At 36.5% G+C, this 20,066-nt stretch overlaps 2 protein-coding genes and 1 pseudogene across 2 annotated transcripts; all 3 read left to right on the top strand.

The window, feature by feature from the left end:
• The first annotated feature begins 2,361 nt into the window (after window positions 1-2,361).
• LOC122657046 lies at window positions 2,362-3,030 on the top strand. Its single transcript, XM_043851798.1, has 2 exons — window positions 2,362-2,454; window positions 2,562-3,030. Exons 1-2 carry the CDS (start codon window positions 2,404-2,406, stop codon window positions 2,988-2,990), a joined length of 480 nt encoding a protein of 159 aa, XP_043707733.1. The 5' UTR covers window positions 2,362-2,403; the 3' UTR covers window positions 2,991-3,030.
• A 9-nt stretch (window positions 3,031-3,039) lies between these two features.
• Window positions 3,040-3,670, top strand: LOC122657047 (polygalacturonase-1 non-catalytic subunit beta-like). The gene has a single exon (XM_043851799.1). The coding sequence runs from the start codon at window positions 3,060-3,062 to the stop codon at window positions 3,531-3,533; it is 474 nt and encodes a 157-aa protein (XP_043707734.1). The 5' UTR covers window positions 3,040-3,059; the 3' UTR covers window positions 3,534-3,670.
• A 5,400-nt stretch (window positions 3,671-9,070) lies between these two features.
• LOC122655458 lies at window positions 9,071-19,219 on the top strand (annotated as a pseudogene).
• The last annotated feature ends 847 nt before the right edge of the window (window positions 19,220-20,066 follow it).

Here is a 20,066-nt window from a genome sequence, read left to right as displayed (position 1 = left end):
TTTTCACTAATTCTTATCTGAGCTTTGAATTTTCTGTCTTTACCTTTTATCCCCCCAAATCACATTCACTTGCAAGGATGAAACATATTTTGAGGGAGTTCAAATCACAATAGTATCGATGGGTATTTTGAATATTAATTTCCTCCTTTCATCATTGAACTCCTTTATTTCTTTCTTCATGGGATTTAATTGAATTATCAGGCAAACCTGACCCTGTGGTGTCTTTGAATTTGTAATTCTTTGTGCTGAAAGAGAGAGATGAGTGAGAGAGGAAACCCGATTGATTTAGGGTTGGATGGGTTTTTGAGATGATTTAAAAATGACTGTTGGACGCAACTTGTCTACATGTCAGATTTTTAAGTGGGTACTGGGCTGCGAACTGGGAGTTGCGAACTTGAGAGGATAAAGATCTGTGCCTCAAAATTAAGGGTAAACTCTATGTCTGCATCGAAGAGAAGATCTCCATAGCAAGGGTGAGTCGCTGCTTCTGTACAACATGGTTCATAAGAAGGTGCCCTTTCTTGTCCATAATGGATCATGGATGGCCTATTGCCAATTCACTTATGTTTCTTGAGTACATTCGATGAGAACTAGAGGAACCCTCCTCACCTGCTGCCCTATGATCCTTGTGAATGATCCAAGGTTGGCTTTTGGGTCAACTTCCTATATCAACTGGTGAGCTAACTCAAGATGCCATGAACTTTTCTCTAACCTCAAGCTCTCAATAACCATTTTGGTTTGACGTATGTCTCCATGAGAGTCATATTCATGAGTCCTAGTCCGTAGTCTAGGTGGAAACTCAACTTCTTTTCCTGCTCTCCCAAGATGAGGATAAGATTCCTTTTCTTTCGAGAGGACTGAGGGAGAAATTTCCTATGTTCTCATGATCGAGGCTTCCTGTAATAGTTTGGGTTGCCATTGTCATTCAGTTAAAGCACTGGGGGTAGAAAAGAAGGGTTTTTTTGTTTTTGGGAGGAGGGGGGGGGGGGCGGGAGGGGAGAATTTGTTTCTCCATGCATGTCTATAAACATTAGGAGAAGTTTTAGTAGTTCAATTGTATCTTTAGATCGCCACAAATATCTACCTCAGGGCACATTGGATATAGCTGATTTTTTTTGACAAGTAGACGTCAAGGTTCCCTGCTTAGTTGTCAAGTTTTAACCAAAATGGAGTTTGCCAAATAGCAAAATAAATTTTCAAAAATCCAATAACAATTTATTTCCTTAAAAAAAAAATAGACAGCTGAAAATATAGTGAATATGCTAATATGTGGGAACGTATATGCTTGAACCTGATATTAAATTTGAAATGTGGCCAACCTTAGACCATTTTCTAAGTGTCTATACAATCAAAATAATTTTTTACTAGTTCTTGCTATGTTTAAAATTCCAAGTTTCCCCTTGTCTCAAAAATTTCCTTCCATGGTCATGCATTTTGATACAAAAGTTTCAAGATTGGTTCTTAGAGTAGCAATTTGAATTGTTCCTATATCCAACCACATGGGAGGTTATTATGACCTAAAAAATGTATGGCTTTGGTACTTCATGAAAAAGATATCTCCTTAATTGAATAAAACTTCAAGACATGAACTTTTTGATCAATGTGTCTTTTTTTCAAAATATTTCTGACATCCCAATTTTTGGAAAGTTAGGAACATTAGAGCTATAAAGTGATCTATAACATTTTTAAACGAGAAGGTTTGGGATGAAATTTTGCTGCTACCCGGGTTGCAGGAATGTTCCTGCTACCCGGTTCACAGCCAAAGAAATAGAATGAAAAAGGGTATTTTAGAAAATACTATAACCTACGAGGGTATTTGTGAATCCTAAGGGGAAGTGAATTATTCCATTTCTTTGGCTGCAAGCCTAGGTAGCAGGAACATTTCTGCAACCTAGGTGGCAGCAAAATTTTTGCCGAAGGTTTGAGTCATCTCTTTTTTTGAAGATGCTTTCAAGAGTCACGTTTTTGTATGTTCATTTGTAATTACCTTTCTGGATGGGAAATACTGGTCGAGTGTACTACATTTTGGATTCTATATGTCATACGTTATTGTTTTATGGGTATAATTGTAAAAGTGAATTTAATAATTTAGTTGTTATCTATGTCTTCCTTCGCAACTTTATTGGACAATAAGTGTCTTTTCTTGGGGTGCATAGGGGCGATCATGGGGGCGAAATGATTGCCCTACCCCCATGAAAGGCGGTAATGATCAACATGTTGATGTCGCCACGTGTGCTCCCATTGGTCCCTGTACATGCATAGTGGCTAAGTTCTCTGCAAGAGTCGGTGCAACAAAATTTCCCTCTATAAATTCACCCCCCTTCCCTATCCATGCAACAAACCAAACTCATTCCAACAAAGGCACAAAACCAACTGATTTTGTTCTTTTGTTTCAGTTCCACCATGAGGCATCCCATTCAGTTGCTTGGACTTCTGATAGTAGCATATTTTAGTGTAAGAAATCTAAAGTTTTTCCATTATCATTCATTTCAACTTAATTATTGTTTGTTCCAGTTTTATCTTTCTTATTTGGTTGTTATTTCCCCCCAATAAAGTTGCAAGGTTCTCAAGCTGAAAGTTCCTTCTCACAATACTGGGAAGAACATATTGGTCTTCCACACCCTCCACATTGGTTAGCTGCAAAGGCTTCTCCATTAAACCCTTATCAAGTAACAATGTATATGAAACTAATGGAAGAAAATGAATTGGCTTCCCAACTATCTTCTTTTTGTAAGCAAGCTAATGTTGCTTGCTCTACAAATGCACTGGTGAAGAGGCCAACAACTGACACAACCCTACCACCAATAGCCCAATGGAATGAGGAAAAACTGAAATATGAGCTTCCAAATGATATACCCCTGTCAGTTGCTAGCCAAGGGGGATTGCCATATTTTCGGGAGTCAATGGTGAAAGAGGGAGGTTTCATGCCTGTCCCTGATCTAAGAGATCCAATGTCATATAAATCGTTTTTACCGCGAACTCTGGCATAAAAAATCCCATTTTCATTTACTCAGATCAAAGAATTAAAGAAATTTTTTGGTGTGGTAGATGAATCAAAAATGGATGAGTTTATTCAGGACACCCTTGTGATATGTGAGAAGAGCCCCATTCGAGGTGAGCAAAGTAGCTGTGCGATTTTCGGCGAGGATCTTATCGATTTTGTGGTTGAGAAATTAGGGAAACATGTAAGCATATGGAGTACTGAGAGCATCCAAGGATCTTATGAGAATGTCACAATTGGAGCTGTGAAACTCATCCATGGAAACTTCTCTGAACCACCAGCTTTATGCCATAGTCAACCATTCCCATTTCAAGTCTATTTTTGCCATGTTTTACCCAAAGTAAAGGTATATGCAGTTGATATACATGCTAGGAATAAAGTGAATCATGCGATCATGGCATGCCACTATGACACATCAACTTGGAATCCAAACCATATTGCTTTTCAACTTCTGGGTTTTGGTCCAGGCCTAATTGAAGTTTGTCATTGGATAAACGAGAATGGAATAGTTTGGACAAAGACTCTACATTGAGAAACATTTGAAGATTTGATTATCTTCCAATTCTCTTGTTTGTGTTCTATGTTACTGCTTATAATATTTGATGGATAAATAATGATCTATTTTGATTTGCTTATTATGTCTATCAAATTTTAGTATAATTTTGTTTTTCAATTGTCCATGATTACTCAGATGACAATATGAAATGAAAAGAAAATGTCTGTCCTATAAAGTTTTTAGATGGACATGTTCAGTCCATCCAAAAAAAAAAAACCACATGAAAGAAATTTTTTTGAGATAATCTTCCACGTTCTTTTTTGAGAAAGAAATTTATTGTGTTACCCAATCCACGAGGCTCCCGTCACTATGGGTTTGGGGAGGGTCATAATGTATGCAGCCTTACCCCCACTTTGCAAAGAGGTTGTTTTCCGATCTGAATCCACGAACACCATGTAACAAGGAGCTACTTTACTGTTGTGCTGAATCCACGAACACTAAATCATTCCATATGTTGGCGCGATTTGATCCTTGAAGATCCTTTTGTTTCTTCCCATAAGCCCTAGTGCCAACATCATTAGCGAAGGACTAGAGTTTCCTACCTTAGCTGTTAAAAACATGGGACTACTTCAACCTACGCTAGGTTCTTCTAAAAATTTCCGAGATCCGCAATCAATTGTCAAAAGCATATGACATGTGTAAATTTGGGAGATTGTTATAACGACCCAACCCCTCCCTTGGCATGATAATGTTCGTTCTCACGGCTTTAAAATGCGTCATATCAACTAGAGGAGAACACCCTTTATTAATAGTTCAGGATCTCTCTTCCTAGTCGATGTGGGATTAAGTTTGCACCCTCTCACCGATCTCCTAAGTCCCCTGATACTAAGCCGTCTCTTGGTGCGGACATCTCACCGATCTCTCAAGCGGACCGGTACTATGCCATTTTTTTGGGGCGAGACAATAGTGACCTGTAGGAATAATATTTTTACTAGATAGTTCATGGATTTTTATTCTCTCAAGTGTGGTCACTTGAGAATCCAACCGTTAAAACATGGGCAGTGATGTCTTTGTAACTTTGCCAGTGTTGAGTGTACAGTTGGACTCTCAAGTGAGGTGCACTAAATCCATAGTTCATTGGTTGTAGTTGGCTCTTGGATTTTTTGTATGGATCTCTTTTAGTTTCCTAGTTTCTTTGCCTTATGGGGGCCCCTAGCTGGGGATTAAAATCCTCTCCTGACATGTACAGTGCATGCAATTCAGGGGTGGGATGTCACCATTTGGCAGGCGCGACATCCAATGGTCCAAGCTGCACCACCCCAGTCGAGCTCAGATCGTTGGATGTTTGACCTGCCAGGTGTTGACTCTCCACCCCGCACTACACCATAGGGGAATTGGAGAGGATTTTTTCCACCTAGCTAGCTCTGGTAAGCCTGTCTTTGAGAGGAAACTCCCTTATGGATTGCACATTGTTTTTGTTTTGCTTTTCAATAAATTTGATATTACCGACTCCACCTCCCCCTTGGGGCCATCCGCCTGAGAGGAAACTCCCTGGTGAACATGGGGATCCTAGTATCTTTTGATTCGTGTGTGTTGCGGGGTCATACACGAACCCTGGAGGAATTAGTCGGCCAAAGGCCGGACACCTCTGGTTCCCAAAAAAAAAATGATATTACTTATAAAAAAAAATAATTATCTTTAATGTTAGAATTTTCTCTTATTACAAAGAAGGTTGAGTCTTTTTCTTTTGGGTTTTCTTTTTAATGGATTACTATTCATTACATAAGCGAAAAAAAGTACAAGGGAATCCAGTGAGTGGATTGTTTAAAAAATAAAATATTATTATAAATATAACGGAAAAAGGTTCTCTAAACCGACGGAGTATGAAAGTATAAAACACTAGTATTTCTGTCCATCTCTTCCAAATATAAAATGACCTCTCTGTTCTCCCATGTATGATAGTGCCTTATTGCATCTCATTGATGCTTTTCCTTGTGCCCCTTGCCATTGGTTTATCGTGCCCAGGAATATTGATCCCTCTTACACAATGTTTTAGGTAATTATTATATGGGAAAAGGTTCTTTGAGGACAAGCCTCAGTGTCAATCGGCTGGGCCGATTTTATTCGGGCCTCTTCACTTTAGGACCTCGCACTGTGATCGGCTTGTTTAAGTAATCGGGCCTCATATGCTAGGCATGGTCCCATTTATAAACGGTCTATCGGGTTCCAGTCCTTAATCGGGCTACCAATAATTGGGCTAAACGGGCCTTTAGTCGGGCCTTAAACGGGCTAATGACATATTTATCTCTAAATGGACTGTAAATGGGGCATAAACGGCTTTAAACATTTTGGGCTGAGCAAAATGAACTACAAACGGGCCATAAACAGGCTGTAAACAAGTCGTGCTGGGTCGGGCTATTAGTCGGTCGGTCTCGGGTGGGTGACCGTCAGGCTGTACTCTTGCACCGTGACCGGCCTGTTTAAGTAATCGGGCCTCATATACTAGGCATGGTCCTATTTATAAACGGTATGTCGGGTTCCAGTCCTTAATCAAGCTACCAATAATTGGGCTAAACCGGCTAATGACACATTTATCTCTAGACGGGCTATAAATGGGGGCATAAATGGGCTAATGACACATTTATCTCTAAACGGGTAAAAAATGGGGCATAAACAGGCTTTAAACATTTCGGGCTGCGCAAAATGAACTACAAACGGGCCATAAACGGGCTGTAAACATGTCATGCTGGGTTGGGCTATTAGTCGGTCGGACGACTGTCGGGCTGTACCCTTGGACTGGAAACGATCGACTGTTATTTGGGCTGGGCTCAAGCTCGACACGTTTACTAAACGGGCCAGGCCAGTCTTGGGTTTTCCAGGTGGAGCTCGGTCGGGCCTGAAATTGACACCCCTAGGACAAGGTACCCTAGCACCACTGTGTCAATCTGTCTCTTCCCTCGAACCTTTTTCTAATCTAATGAAGAAATTTCGATTTACAAAAAAAAAAAAGTCATTATATTTGAATGTAATTGGACATCTAACGCAATCACTGGATCGCACATTTAGAGAGGATACGGATCCACCACTTTCCTAGGAAGTATGTGCGTTTCAGAGGCTACCGGCCACCAGTTCTCTATTTCTTCTCAGGTAGTCAGGAGCTATTAGACCAATTCAAACTCGCCCATTTCCTCCGTAACTAAGAAATTAATGCTCACAACGGTACCATCAGAGGCCACGGTCCAAGTGTTTTTTAAAAAGAGTGTTGCAGGGGAAAATATTTGATCCATTGAAGAAATATTGCATGAAGAGTTGCAGAAACAATGAATAATTTGATGCTTCTTCATCAAGGTGCACCCTCTCTCTCTCTCTAACCCATGAGGGATTCTTATTTTCTTTTCGTTTGTTGAGCAGGATTGAGGTTTTGTAAATTGGCCATGCTAGGTGTAAGGTTTAGCACAAGGTTAGTGATCATCAATTAACCATTGCAGCTGGTTTACTATATAGAAAAGTTGAAACTTTATAGGAATGAAAGTGAAATCATGGCAAACAACCGCTTGGTCGGTTGGTCGGTGGCATGCCAATTGAGTGCATCGCCCCCAAGAGGTCAAGGGTTCGACTTCTCCTTGTTGCATATTTGGGCAAATTTGAAGCCCCTCTCTCGATACCTGTAGATTCTCCCCCCTTCCCCCCCTCTGCCCCTCTCCCTCGAGTAGATAGATAGGATTATTGCCTCTCATATTCTGTGTCATAATTTAGGAACAATGCAGTAAATCTAACATTTTAATAAAGTGTTATTATATATGATTATTATATATGGATTTGAATAAATCACAACTTGTATATGATTTAATTCATTATTGATTCATATAAAATTAGGATGAGTGTGTTATTACCAATTCCTTGCATTCAATTATAATTTCAAACGCCAATTTTTTTATTATCATATGAGATGGATTTGAATAAATCACTTAACTATGTATATGATTTAATTCATTTATTGATTCATAGATAAAATTAGGATGAGTGTGGTTAGTTGCAGAGTTGTGTCATTAGGATTTCCCCCCTTGCATTCAATGATTTTTAAGTAAGGGCTATAATTTCAAACCGAAACAATTTACGACAATTGAACCAAGAAAACCGATTATTATTCGATTCAAATTTTTTGTTGTTTTTACGTACTATAAAAAAAAAAAATAATAAAAATTCAAAAGGATAAATTACATGACACCCCCTTGAAAATTTGCCCTTACTCAACTCACCCCTGCCTTTCATATTCTGTGTCATAATTTAGGAACAGTGAAGTAAATCTAACATTTTAATAAAGTGGTTATTATATATGATATGCCAATTTTTTTATTATCATATGAGATGGATTTGAATAAATCACTTAACTTTGTATATGATTTAATTCAGTTATTGATTCATAGATAAAATTAGGATGAGTGTGGTTAGTTGCAGGGTTGTGTCATTAGGATTTCCCCCCTTGCATTCAATGATTTTCAAGTAAGGGCTATAATTTCAAACCGAAACAATTTACCACAATTGAACCAGTAAACCGATTATTATTCGATTCAATTTTTTTGTTGTTTTACGTATTGTAAAAAAAAAAAAATCAAAAGGGTAAATTACATGACACCCCCTTGAAAATTTGCCCATACTCAACTCACCCCCTCTTATTTGAAAATACACACCTGTCTTCCTCTATTAGAGCTTACTACTCACCGTTAGTTTTATGTGATTAAGTTATGAAGTCAGCAAATTAAATATTTTTAAATCCCTAAACTACCTTTGACTAGTGTAGAGTTACTTTTTTACCCTTGGATCTAAAAACCCCAAAATCGATCTTCTTCCTTACATGATCTGCAACTTACTCTCAAGCAGAAGAGTCATCGGAGAGAAGAAAGAGAAAAAAGAAATACAAAGAAAAGCAGCAACAAAAATATGGTTAAATTTTTTTTCTAAATTTGCAAACAGAATTACAGGGTATGAGAGGAGATAAAGAAAAGAGAAAAGAAAGAAAGAAAAAAAAAACCCTAGGTCTTCCCGTGAAATAAAAGATAAGGTTAAAGAAAAACATTACAGAGGATCTCCCCGTCAACTTCGCAACCCATTGCCCCCAATGCCATTGTCTCACTCCTCTGTAGAGCTTCGTGGGTTTTGCTAATGAACCCACTTGATTCATCGGTATTGCTTTCGAACCGAGGAAATTCAAGATATGTGGTTGTTGCTGCAACAACTGAGACTGCCTGAGCTTCTGTTTTGGATGGAAGCTGCAGCCATGTCAGCCATTTGTTGTTGTTGATGTTGGAGTTGGATCTGGGCTTGAATCTGCTGAACCTGTGAAAGGCTGAGTTGATTTAGCCCTATTGATGAACATGATTGCTTAAGACTGGTTGTGTGAAAAGGGGGTCTAGAGTCAGTTGTAGAGAAAGACAGAGAGGGTGAGAGAGTAGAGAGATTTGGGGAGATCGAAGAAGAGAAAAAGAGAGGAAGGAGGGAGTATAGAATCCGTTTGAGCAGAGGCGCAATCTATGGTTTCTCTCCCACTTCTAGAGTCTTCTCCGACCACGCACATGACCACTGCAATGGCTTCTTTGCCGTTTTCCAGAATCTTCTCACACATATGGGGCCGGGGATGCCTTCAGGTTAGCTAAGGAAATCAGGTCTTGGTTGATAAATGGAGAAAGGGAAAATCTTCTCTGAAATTTCCGAAGATAATAGAAAGAAAGCAAAACGATTGGAGCAATTTTGCACTCGAATGAAGAGAAAATCGCTTCATCATTCAGAAAGGGAGATAGAATAAGGGCTCCTGAAGCTGGCCAGACGATTAGAAGAAGCAGGGAAGAATAGCCCATTGATCAGGTCTATTCGCTGTTTGCCGTCTCCGAGAGTTGCAGCAGAGAGGGGGAGGGGGTAGTGATGATCTCGCGGGGAAGAGGATAGTGAGGTATGGGGATGAACGGCGGTAATGGCGGTAATGGTGGGTGGTGGTTACGGCAATGGTGGTTGTAGCGATGGTGGTGATTTGGGGTATAATTGGAAATATCAAAATTGATATCCTAAATATAATTTACAAGTTTTGGGTATCTAAAGGGCATTTTCTTCTAACGTTGGGTACCTCAATTGTCATTGTTTATCTTATTTGATTGAGGTTAAAATTATCTTTTCAGTTTTTGGATTGTTTTAAGTTAACGCCGTTACTCTAGAGGGGGACGGGCGTGTATTTTTAAATAAGAGGAGGTGAGTTGAGTATAGGCAGATTTTCATGGGGTGTCATGTAATTTACCCCCAAAAAAAAATAGTTGTTCCAGTTTCAGTTTTGAACGATAAATCATTGGCTTCAAACTATTTAGAACCATTTAAATTTGATAAACTACACCAAATATGAACTGACTACCAAACCGTTAACAAAATAAAACTGATTATGAACCAAATATAACTGATTAAATCGCATAAACCAAGAGTATGAGCCATAAAAAAAAAAAAAAACAACTACAAATTGAAACTGAACCATAATAAACCATATATCAGGTTTTCATTATAAACTGATTAGTAGTCCATTTTGATTTGGTAACTTGAAACCAATTAATAATTGATTTCAATCGCAATATGAACCAAACCGAACCGTTGAAACCAAATTGAATCAATTAACACCTTTATCTTCAAGTTGCCATCAATGGTTTGGTAAGGTTTCTTGTAGACAAGCTACTGTGTATCGACATTTGAGAATTCTATTCGCAGATTAATTATGTTGTTGATGTTATTTTTATGGTTACATTATTTGGAACATCGTATATGGATCTAGTATTTTGGAAGTATAATATTTTTATTTTTCTATAGAAATTGTACTTTATCCCTTTGCGTTCTTATGATATGAAGTTTTTTGCCTTTCCTTGAATTTTGCTCCAATGTGTTAATTTTAAAATATTTATTGGTTTATTTCATGTCATAAAAATCAAAACTTTATTCTCTCTAATATTGTTATTAATAAACATATGCTAAATCATATATTACTGCATGCAACTTCTTCCATTCTTGATTTTTTATAAAAAATTTACCAATTGTCTTGCTCCTTGTATATTTTCAAATTGTTTATGTTCTGTTTGTTCATCAACAGGTTCATATTGATACTTCAAAATCGGTCTAAGTATTTCTGGAACACATAAGGTGGAAATTATTGGTATTTAGATGCTGGAGTTAAAAAAAATGGAAATGGGCCTGCGCCAATTCAAAATGTGGTAAAGCTGATATGATTGGTATTGAAACAATTTGAGATACGCCACCAAATTATAAACAGAAGAAAAGAAATTTTGCAACCATGGATGCTTTTGAAGAATCAAAGAATGATACAACTGTTTGGATATTCTTTTCACAGTCTTCTATAACCATTTTCTTGCACGGATTTTCTGTTTTTTCACGCTTAAATTTATTATTAGTTTTATCCACGATTTGGGCTAGCAAGAGACACACGATTCCTACCCTTAAAAATTCAAAACCAATGTTGAAGAATACATACGTTTTATATTATTGGCCAGCCTTTATATCTTGCATGGGTCTTTCTTTCTATGATCTTATCCTATGCATGTTAAACTACTACTCTAGGTATAGAGATGGTTGGTCTGGTCTAAAGCTAGTTTCCCAATTGGATTTGGCATTCAGAACACTCACTTAGTTTGTGATCTCTGCTTACTTGTACATCCAGTCTTCTCATTCAAGTGAGCGCAAGGTTCCCATTCTATTAAGGATTTGGTGGGTCTTCTACTTCCTAATGTCTTGTTCCTATTTTTTTATACATCTTGGTTTGTATTGGAAACATTCATCCTTACCATTCCTATTATGGGTCTCTGATGTTGTATCAGTTATTACTGGTTTGTTCTTTTGTTATATTGGGTTGTATGGAAAGGGGGGAGAAGATGAAGATTTCCGTCTTTTGGATCCTCTTTTGAAAACTAGTTCCAGTCAAAATAATGGTGATAATAGACAAGGATCAACTGTTGGTGGAGAGAGTGTAACTCATTATGCAAATGCCAACTTTCTTAGTATTTTCACTTTTGCTTGGATGGGTCCTTTGCTTGCACTTGGGTATAAAAAAACACTAGACCTTGAAGATATTCCTCAACTTGCCAATTGTGATAGTGCTAAAGTGGTCTTTGATCATTTTAGAGATAAACTTGAATCAAACGATAATGATAGTACTAGTAGTGGTAAGATAAGTATACTCAAGCTAGTGAAGGCATTGATTTTCTCAACATGGAAAGAAATTCTATGGACGGCTCTATTCTCCATTGTATGCATAATTTCTTCTTATGTTGGACCATACCTTATTGACGTGTTTGTTCAATATATCAGTAGTCCTTACCATCTAAAATATAAAGGCTATGGGATAGTGTTTATTTTCTTTTTTTCAATGCTCATACGACGTCTCTCGGAGAGACACTTATTCTTTCAATTACGAAAGATGTCAATTAGGGTTCGTGCTGCCTTGTTCATAGTAATCTATAAGAAGGGTCTCAGGCTCTCAAGCCAATCAAAGCAAAGGCGCACTAGTGGGGAGAACATTAATTTGATGAGTATTGATGTAGAGAGGACCTGTTTTTTCAGTTGGTACTTGCATGATATATGGAGGGTACCTATTCAGGTTATTCTAGCATTGTTGATCTTGTATAAGAACCTTGGGCTCGCTTCATTTGTAGCTTTTTTTGCCACAATGATTTTGATGATAACAAATATTCCACTTGGAAAACTACAAGAGAGATTTCAGGGGCAATTGATGGATTCAAAGGATCGAAGGATGAAGGTGACATCTGAGGCTCTGAGGAATATGAGGATTCTCAAACTCCAGGGCTGGGAGATGAAGTTCTTAGCTAAGATAATTGAGCTCAGGAACATTGAAACAAGATGGTTAAAAAAAGTACTTTATACATCAGCTATGACTTCTTTTGTCTACTTATCTTCCCCCTTGTTTGTATCCATGGTTACTTTTGGGTTCTGTGTGCTTATGGGTATTTCACTAGAGTCGGGTAAGATTCTATCTGCACTTGCTACTTTTGAGATATTGCAAGGAACTATTTATAATCTCCCAGACCTAATCTCCATGGTAGTTCAGACTAAAGTGTCCCTCGATAGGATAGCCTCATTCCTCTACTTGGATGATCTTCAACCAAATATAATACAAAATCTTCCAAGAGATAGTTCCGAGGTCGCTATTGAGATAGTTAAGGGGAATTTTGCTTGGGACCTTCACTCCCCTAATTTCATATTAAAAGATCTTAATTTTCAAGTGTTGCGTGGTATGAGAGTGGCTATTTGTGGTCCTATTGGATCAGGAAAGTCAAGCCTACTTTCATGCATATTAGGAGAAATACCGAAGGTATCTGGAGTCATTAAGTTGAATGGGACGAAGGCTTATATTGCACAATCACCTTGGATACAGAGTGGCAAGATAGTCGACAATATATTGTTTGGTAAGAAAATGGACAAGGAAAGGTACGAGATGATCCTCGAAGCATGTTCACTAAAAAAGGACCTAGAACTGTTTGCCTTTGGGGATCAGACCATCATAGGGGATAGAGGTATCAACTTGAGTGGTGGGCAGAAGCAAAGAATCCAAATTGCACGTTCTTTGTATTCTGATGCTGATATTTATCTTCTTGATGATCCTTTTAGTGCCGTGGACGCTCACACAGAAACTCATCTATTTCAGGTAGTTTCTCTTTAAACTCTACTTCCAAAGTTTTCCTTAATGAAATTGGCTTGAGGCTGCACATAGCTTTGTTTACATTACAATTTTGTTCACAATGAAATTATGGTTGTCTAAACAAACAAGATATGAGTGATGCATGTTCTTGTATAAAACCTATGGTTTGATGTTATAGAAGATATGAAAATTAACTATTTTAACATGTTTTAACTATTTGACTCTTTTAAGTAACTGAAATTTCTTTTTGAGTGCCTAAAAGTTAACATCTGAATACTTATGACAGGAGTGTTTGCTAGGAATTTTGGGTTCAAAAACAATAATTTATGTTACCCACCAAATAGAGTTTTTACTTTCTGCTGATCTTATCCTGGTGAGAGTGCATCATCTTTCTTTCCCAACTTTAAGTCCCTTGGCTTGGTTTGAGAGTGATTATTTACATTTTCTTGTTTAACAGGTTATGAGAGAAGGAAGGATTACTTAAGCAGGAAAGTACAAAGAAATTCTTAGTTTAGGAACTGACTTTATGGAGTTAGTGGGTGCACATAAGAAAGCTTTGGCAAACCTTAATTATGTCAAATGTGAGACTGTTTTAGATAACTTAAACAATGGCGAGGAAGATGGTAATATGTTCTGTAACAAAAATTCTATTCAAGATGATGAAGAAAGGGAAGCCAAAAACTACAATACAGAAAAATGGTTGGGCCTGAAGGGCAACTTGTCCAAGAAGAAAAGAGAGAAAAGGATGCAGTTAGTCTTTCAATCTATTGGAAGTATGTTACTACTGCATATAAAGGGGCTTTTGTACCATTGGTATTGTTGGTACAAATTCTTTTTAAGCTTCTTGTAATTGTCAGTAGTTACTGGATGGTATTGGGTACTCCCGTTTCAGAGGATGTGCAACCTCATGTTCAAAGATCCACTCTCATCTTTGTTTATGTTGCTTTAACCCTTGGGTCCTCTCTTTATGTACTTATAAGGTCCATGCTTATTGTAACTGCTGGATACAAGACAGCCGCTTTGTTCTTCAACAAAATGCATTTGTGCATTTTTCGTGCTCCTATTTCATTTTTTGATTCTACTTCTAATGGAAGGATTTTGAATCGGGTTAGCACATATGTTTATTTATTCTTGCACGTACGTAGACATCCATAGAAGTTAATGTAATTTTATATTTTAAATAATCTCTATTTTTTGTATGCAGGCATCCATAGATCAAAGTGCAGTTGATACATCTATTCCACATCAAATGGAAGAACTTCTTATCTCAATCATAGGATTCTTAGGAACTGCTGTAGTAATGTCACAGGTTGCATGGCAAATGTTAATTGTTTTTATTCCGATGAGTGTGACATGCATTTGGTACCAGGTAATTTCTATAATCACTTCTACTTTTCATGATTAAAATTTTTAATCAACCTCAACCATATTTTTCTATGGTTATCAAGTCATAATACAAGTTATTTCTCGTTTGGATTAATCGTATGTCAAGTTCTGGATTCCATTGTATGATTCATCATGTTTGGAGTTCTATTCTTGTATTTTAATGGTTAAACTAAAATTTTTCGAAGTTGCAAAAGTTGATTTATCAATCAATCAGGGCTCAAGCTAGTAACTTGGAAAACCAATACCAACAAAATTTGAACCCTAGTGGAACTGCCATGTGGAATATATTTGGGTAGTCAAGAGAAGACTTATCTAGATAGACCTCCTAGTAAGGTTTAAAGTATTGATACTATCTGTTTACCAAAAAAAAAAAGTGGTGATAGATACATCCGAGCTAAGAAATCATGAGATCACCCTCAATTCAACTTGGTTATGCCTAAGACAATGGGTGTAGGGAGAACCAAATCCAGTTTTAGGACTAATTCTACTAGTTTCGACTAGGTCAATATTTGTGATTTTTATAACCATTTTACAATAGATGTTTAGGGTTGCAGCTGGTTGTGTGAGGAAGATCCAACATTAATGATTATATCCTCAAAATTTCAGTTAAGTTTGGTTTATATTGAGTAGCAAAGTTTGGTTTACATTGAGTAGCAGAATCACTCCTAAGGAGGTTGATCAATTGTTTCTTTAATTCCAAGATTTTTTTCTAATAGGCAAAAAGAAGTGCATGGCACCAAATAAGGGTGTTAATTTTGCCCGACCAACCTAAGCCAGGACAGAGCCTGGCAAAGCTTTTAAGCCCACATAGCGGGCCTGGGGCTGACGTCTCGGGCTGAATCTAGTCCGACACAACTTAATCCTATGTATAATGTATATAAATAAATTATGAATATGTACACAAAGCACCCCACACTCTATATTTTAATCAATCCGCATTCAACACTACTCACACTATTTTTCATCCACCAAGTCCAACCATCTCTCTTATTGGCTCATTCCTTTTCTTTTTTTCTTTTTCTTTTTTTAATTCTTATAAATAAAAGTCAAGTTATCCTAAAACCTAAAGAACAAGGGTCAATCAAGGCACGCCAGCCCGTCCCTATAATGGAAAAATTAGGGATTGACATGGTCAATTAGGGCCAACCTAGTCCAATCAGAGTTAACCAGGGTTGGGTTGGACTGAGCCTGGCTGAGCTATCCCCGCCCGACCTAAGGTTGGGTTGGGCCTGGACTAAATTAAGAGAACTTAAGGTTGGGTTGGGGTTTTAAAAACTCTGACCCAATCTGGCCCACCGCCACCCCTAACTCAATAGTCCAGAATCCAGCATGTGTCATCTCACATAAATGAGATGTAGGTCCCACACAAACATTCTCTCTCTTATTTTGATCCATGTGGACCCTGTGTGCATGATACCATCCTCTGATTTACCATTAGTGTGGTGTGCAAATTTCTCCAAACAGTGGTATCGTGAAAAACCCTCACTCTATCTATATATATTTACCTTTTCACCTTTGATTCTGGTATGATACTGTTCAGAAAATTCTAAATTGCCATTGTTCTACTTCTTTGGGAATTTGAAATGGATTCTAAGCATTATAACTAGGATTTCGAAACTGTAGGTTGCATTAAGTTGTGATTACCTTTCGTAAAGTTGTGATTTTCAAATTATAAATTTCAAAGTTTGGTTTACCAAAAACATGTCAAAGTTAGAAAAAACATAAAATGTGTAGATGTAATGTGATACTTAATATCAAAATTGATCTCCAACCTTTTTCTTATATACCTAAATCTATTATTCTCTCCTAAATTAAGTCTCACTATTATAATCTTTTAAATCTTCTCCCTATTTTAAGCATCATAAACCTAATTGAATTTTTTTTTCACAAACCCAAGATTACCATTGTTATCCTTAAACTACCCCATGCTTGCAATGTCTTCAAAATTCAATTTCCTTGTTGGTCAAATAAAGAGTCATCACCAAAAAGGGTGAAAAAATATTGAATTTTCATTTAAGATGTTGGAATATGAGGGTGACATATGCAACAAATAAATGATTAATCAGGGAGAAGCTAAGTAAGGTGGGTATAGAGTAAAGACTATTGATAGCATTTGTTTTTCTTCGAGCTGGGATAGTTACATACAAATAATATATATAATTTAATCAATATCTAATAAAAATATAAAAATAAAATAGAATAAAATATTTTTCATTATAAAAATAGCCTTTCACTGTCTCATTAACTATACATTTATTACACTTTTTTTTTTACATTGTACTTAATTTCTTTTTTTTTTTTTATTTTTATGAATTGTGCCTTGTAGCAATATTACATACCTGCAGCACGAGAACTATCAAGGTTTTGATGAATCAATTTTAAATTTAACCACAATAAGGTGTTTTGATCAAGTAGAGAGGTTTATGAATACAAACCTCAAGTTGGTGGATGGATATTCTTGACCCAGATTTCATTTCTCTGGTGCAATGGAGTAGTTATGCTTTCGCTTGGATATCTTGGCATCCATCACATACGCTGTCTTTTTGATTTTTTTGATTTCAGTGCCGAAGGGAGTACTCAGTCCTGATAAATAATTGAACTTAAGATCTTATAAATACATCCTTTAAGGTAATAATGATTGATTTCTACTTGAAAACATGATTTTTGGATTAATTTTGTTTTCTTTTTTCTTTTGAAGGTGTTATGGGTTTAGCGGTCACATATGGACTTAGTTTTAGTATGCATGGGGTTGTATGGGATCTTAGCATTCTTGAGAATAAAATGATATTCGTTGAAAGAATACTACAGTATACCTACATCCCTAGTGAACCTCATCTATTGATAGAAGAAAATAAACCCGATCGTGAATGGCCATCACATGGAAAAATTGATATTGTTAATTTACAGGTAATCCCAAATCTAGATTCCTCAAATATTTATATTCTTACTAATTCCCTCATTTTATGGAATAAACCCTCTAAAGTCTGATGTTGTGATGTTGTTTGGAGAATTCTTCTTGCTCTTATGGAATTGTGTTAAGCTTTCATGATTTAATTATTTATATGTATGTAGGCTCGGTATGCCCCACACCTTCCTCTTGTCTTGCGAGGTGTCACATGTACTTTTCCTAGAGGGATGAAGATTGGCGTTGTTAGGCGAACGGGAAGCGGTAAATCAACTCTCACACAAGCTCTCTTCCGCATGTTTGAACCTGCAGCTGGCCAGATTTTGATAGATGGTATTAACATCTCTAAGATTGGCCTTCATGACTTGCGATCAAGAATGAGCATCATCCCGCAGGACCCCACAATGTTTGAGGGGACTCTAAGAAGCAATCTTGACCCGCTTGAAGAATACACTAACGACCAAATCTGGGAGGTGGAATTCTTTTTCTTCTACTTGATGAATAATCTTTAATAGATGACAAAGATAGGGTGGATATATCTTTTGTTTATTGATGATCATACATCAATCATACACATCACAATTGACTAGTTGGGACATCTTCTTTATGAACTTTCTCGTAGTCATCTTCTTTTTATTTATTTTTTCACTTTTCAAATTCTTTCCACTTATATATATATATATATATATATATATATATATATATATATATATATATTATATATATATATATATATATATATATATATATATGTATATTATTTCATTAGATTAATTGGATCATCTTTGGGCCAAGTTTGGCTTAAGAGATTCTCTTAATTGGGACCTGAGAACATCATTATTCTTATTAATCTATTTTTCATTTTCACTTGGCACCTCCTTGCGTGATCATTTCATCTTTTTCTTATCTCATCTTTAATGATTAATTTTATATTATGTTGAATAATTTAGTAAGGTAAGATGTTGACATAGACTTTTTGTTGTTTTAGGCTTTAGACAAATGCCAGCTTGGTGATGAAATTAGAAAGAAGGAAGGGAAGCTTGAATCTGCAGGTTCGTTTCTTCTCATTTTCACTCTATATTATTCAACATCAATTTAATCATGCACATGTGCTCACTGCTTTCAAAATTCTTATTGTTTATATCTAACTTCTAGAGCATAACCCAAACTTCCAGCTCCCACCCCTTTTTCGACAAAAATAGAAAAGAAAAAATTAATGAAAAATAAGATGCTAACGAGTAAAAATATTTTCATATGATCATTGTCACAGTGACTGAGAATGGAGAAAATTGGAGCATGGGTCAAAAGCAACTAGTTTGTTTAGGATGGGTATTACTCAAGAAGAGCAAAGTGTTAGTACTCGATGAAGCTACTGCATCAGTGGATACTGCGACTGATTATCTAATTCAACAAACACTTAGGAAACACTTCTCAGGGTCTATTGTCATCACAATCGCCCATAGGATAACATCAATTCCTGATATCGATATGGTCCTCCTTCTTGATAATGGTTAGTAGTTGGTAATCAGTACACCACAATCTAATGGGTTAAGTTGAATTCAATATTATGTCTTCTCATTATTTTATGGTGTAGCTTGTTCATTAAATTGACATGTTTTCTTGTATTAAGCAAGACTTATTTTGGAATATGATTCCCCAATCAAATTGCTAGAGAACAAATCCTCAGCATTTACAAAGCTTGTTAGGGAATATACTCGAAGATGTAGTTCTTGATTTTGAAAGGCTATGTAAGTAAGTTTTGAATGTTCAAATGTTAGCATGCTAGATTAGATTGAGATGTGTTGCTATCTTGAGTTTGCAAAAAAAAATTGGGAGATGACGGTGGAATGTATTTCAAGGTTGTCTATATTCATTAGAGTTGATATTGACATTCAGTTGAAGTGTTGGGATAGAAAGGAGATGAAAGGGAGAAAAAAAGAAGAGATCTTTTCTTCATGCAAGCTTACATAACTTGAAATGACGTTTTTAATAGTCTAGAAGTATCTTTAAATATATATATATACAAGTAAGCGGTACAGAGGAGTGCATCAATGAACTGTCGTAAAATAGTATGAAGTCATTTTAAGTGAAGAGGAGAGAGACAAACATAGATTTTTTAGCATACTCTACCCCTGCACGATTTTCTTATTGACACCTTGAGGGGTGTCAAATAATTTATAACTTTACTGTTTTGCCTTTTTAGTGTAACACAACTTTTTCCAATGATGGTAACTACTCATTTCACATATGTACTCGTAAAATGTGTATAATAATGCCATAATAATTATCTTTCAAATTATTTTGAAAACCATATATGTTTAACATAAAGAACTTTTGGGAATAAGATAAGAGGCAATTAAAAGAATATGTCAAGTTTTAAATACACCTATAGAAGTGTCATTTAGACAATCCCTAGTGTGTGTGTGTGTGTGTGTGTGTGTGTGTGTGTGTGTGTGTGTGCACTAACAAACTTGCACGTGTTGACATTTATCGTGTGGCCATTTATCGAGAGAGAGAGGTTTCATGGCCAAGATTGATGATTGATCAAGAAATTTAGTTGTCATATAATAGCATAGATTTA

This window comes from Telopea speciosissima, chromosome 3 (genome assembly GCF_018873765.1).
Source record: "Telopea speciosissima isolate NSW1024214 ecotype Mountain lineage chromosome 3, Tspe_v1, whole genome shotgun sequence".
Lineage (NCBI taxonomy): Eukaryota > Viridiplantae > Streptophyta > Magnoliopsida > Proteales > Proteaceae > Telopea > Telopea speciosissima.
This window is presented reverse-complemented; position numbering and strand designations above follow the sequence as displayed.

Bases quoted from the DNA above. Each gene is read 5' to 3' on its own strand.
- LOC122657046 (XM_043851798.1), top strand. From the start codon at position 2,404: ATGAGGCATCCCATTCAGTTGCTTGGACTTCTGATAGTAGCATATTTT. The intron at 2,455-2,561 runs GTAAGAAATCTA...ATAAAGTTGCAA, and splicing joins TGATAGTAGCATATTTTAGT to GGTTCTCAAGCTGAAAGTTC.
- LOC122657047 (XM_043851799.1), top strand. From the start codon at position 3,060: ATGGATGAGTTTATTCAGGACACCCTTGTGATATGTGAGAAGAGCCCC.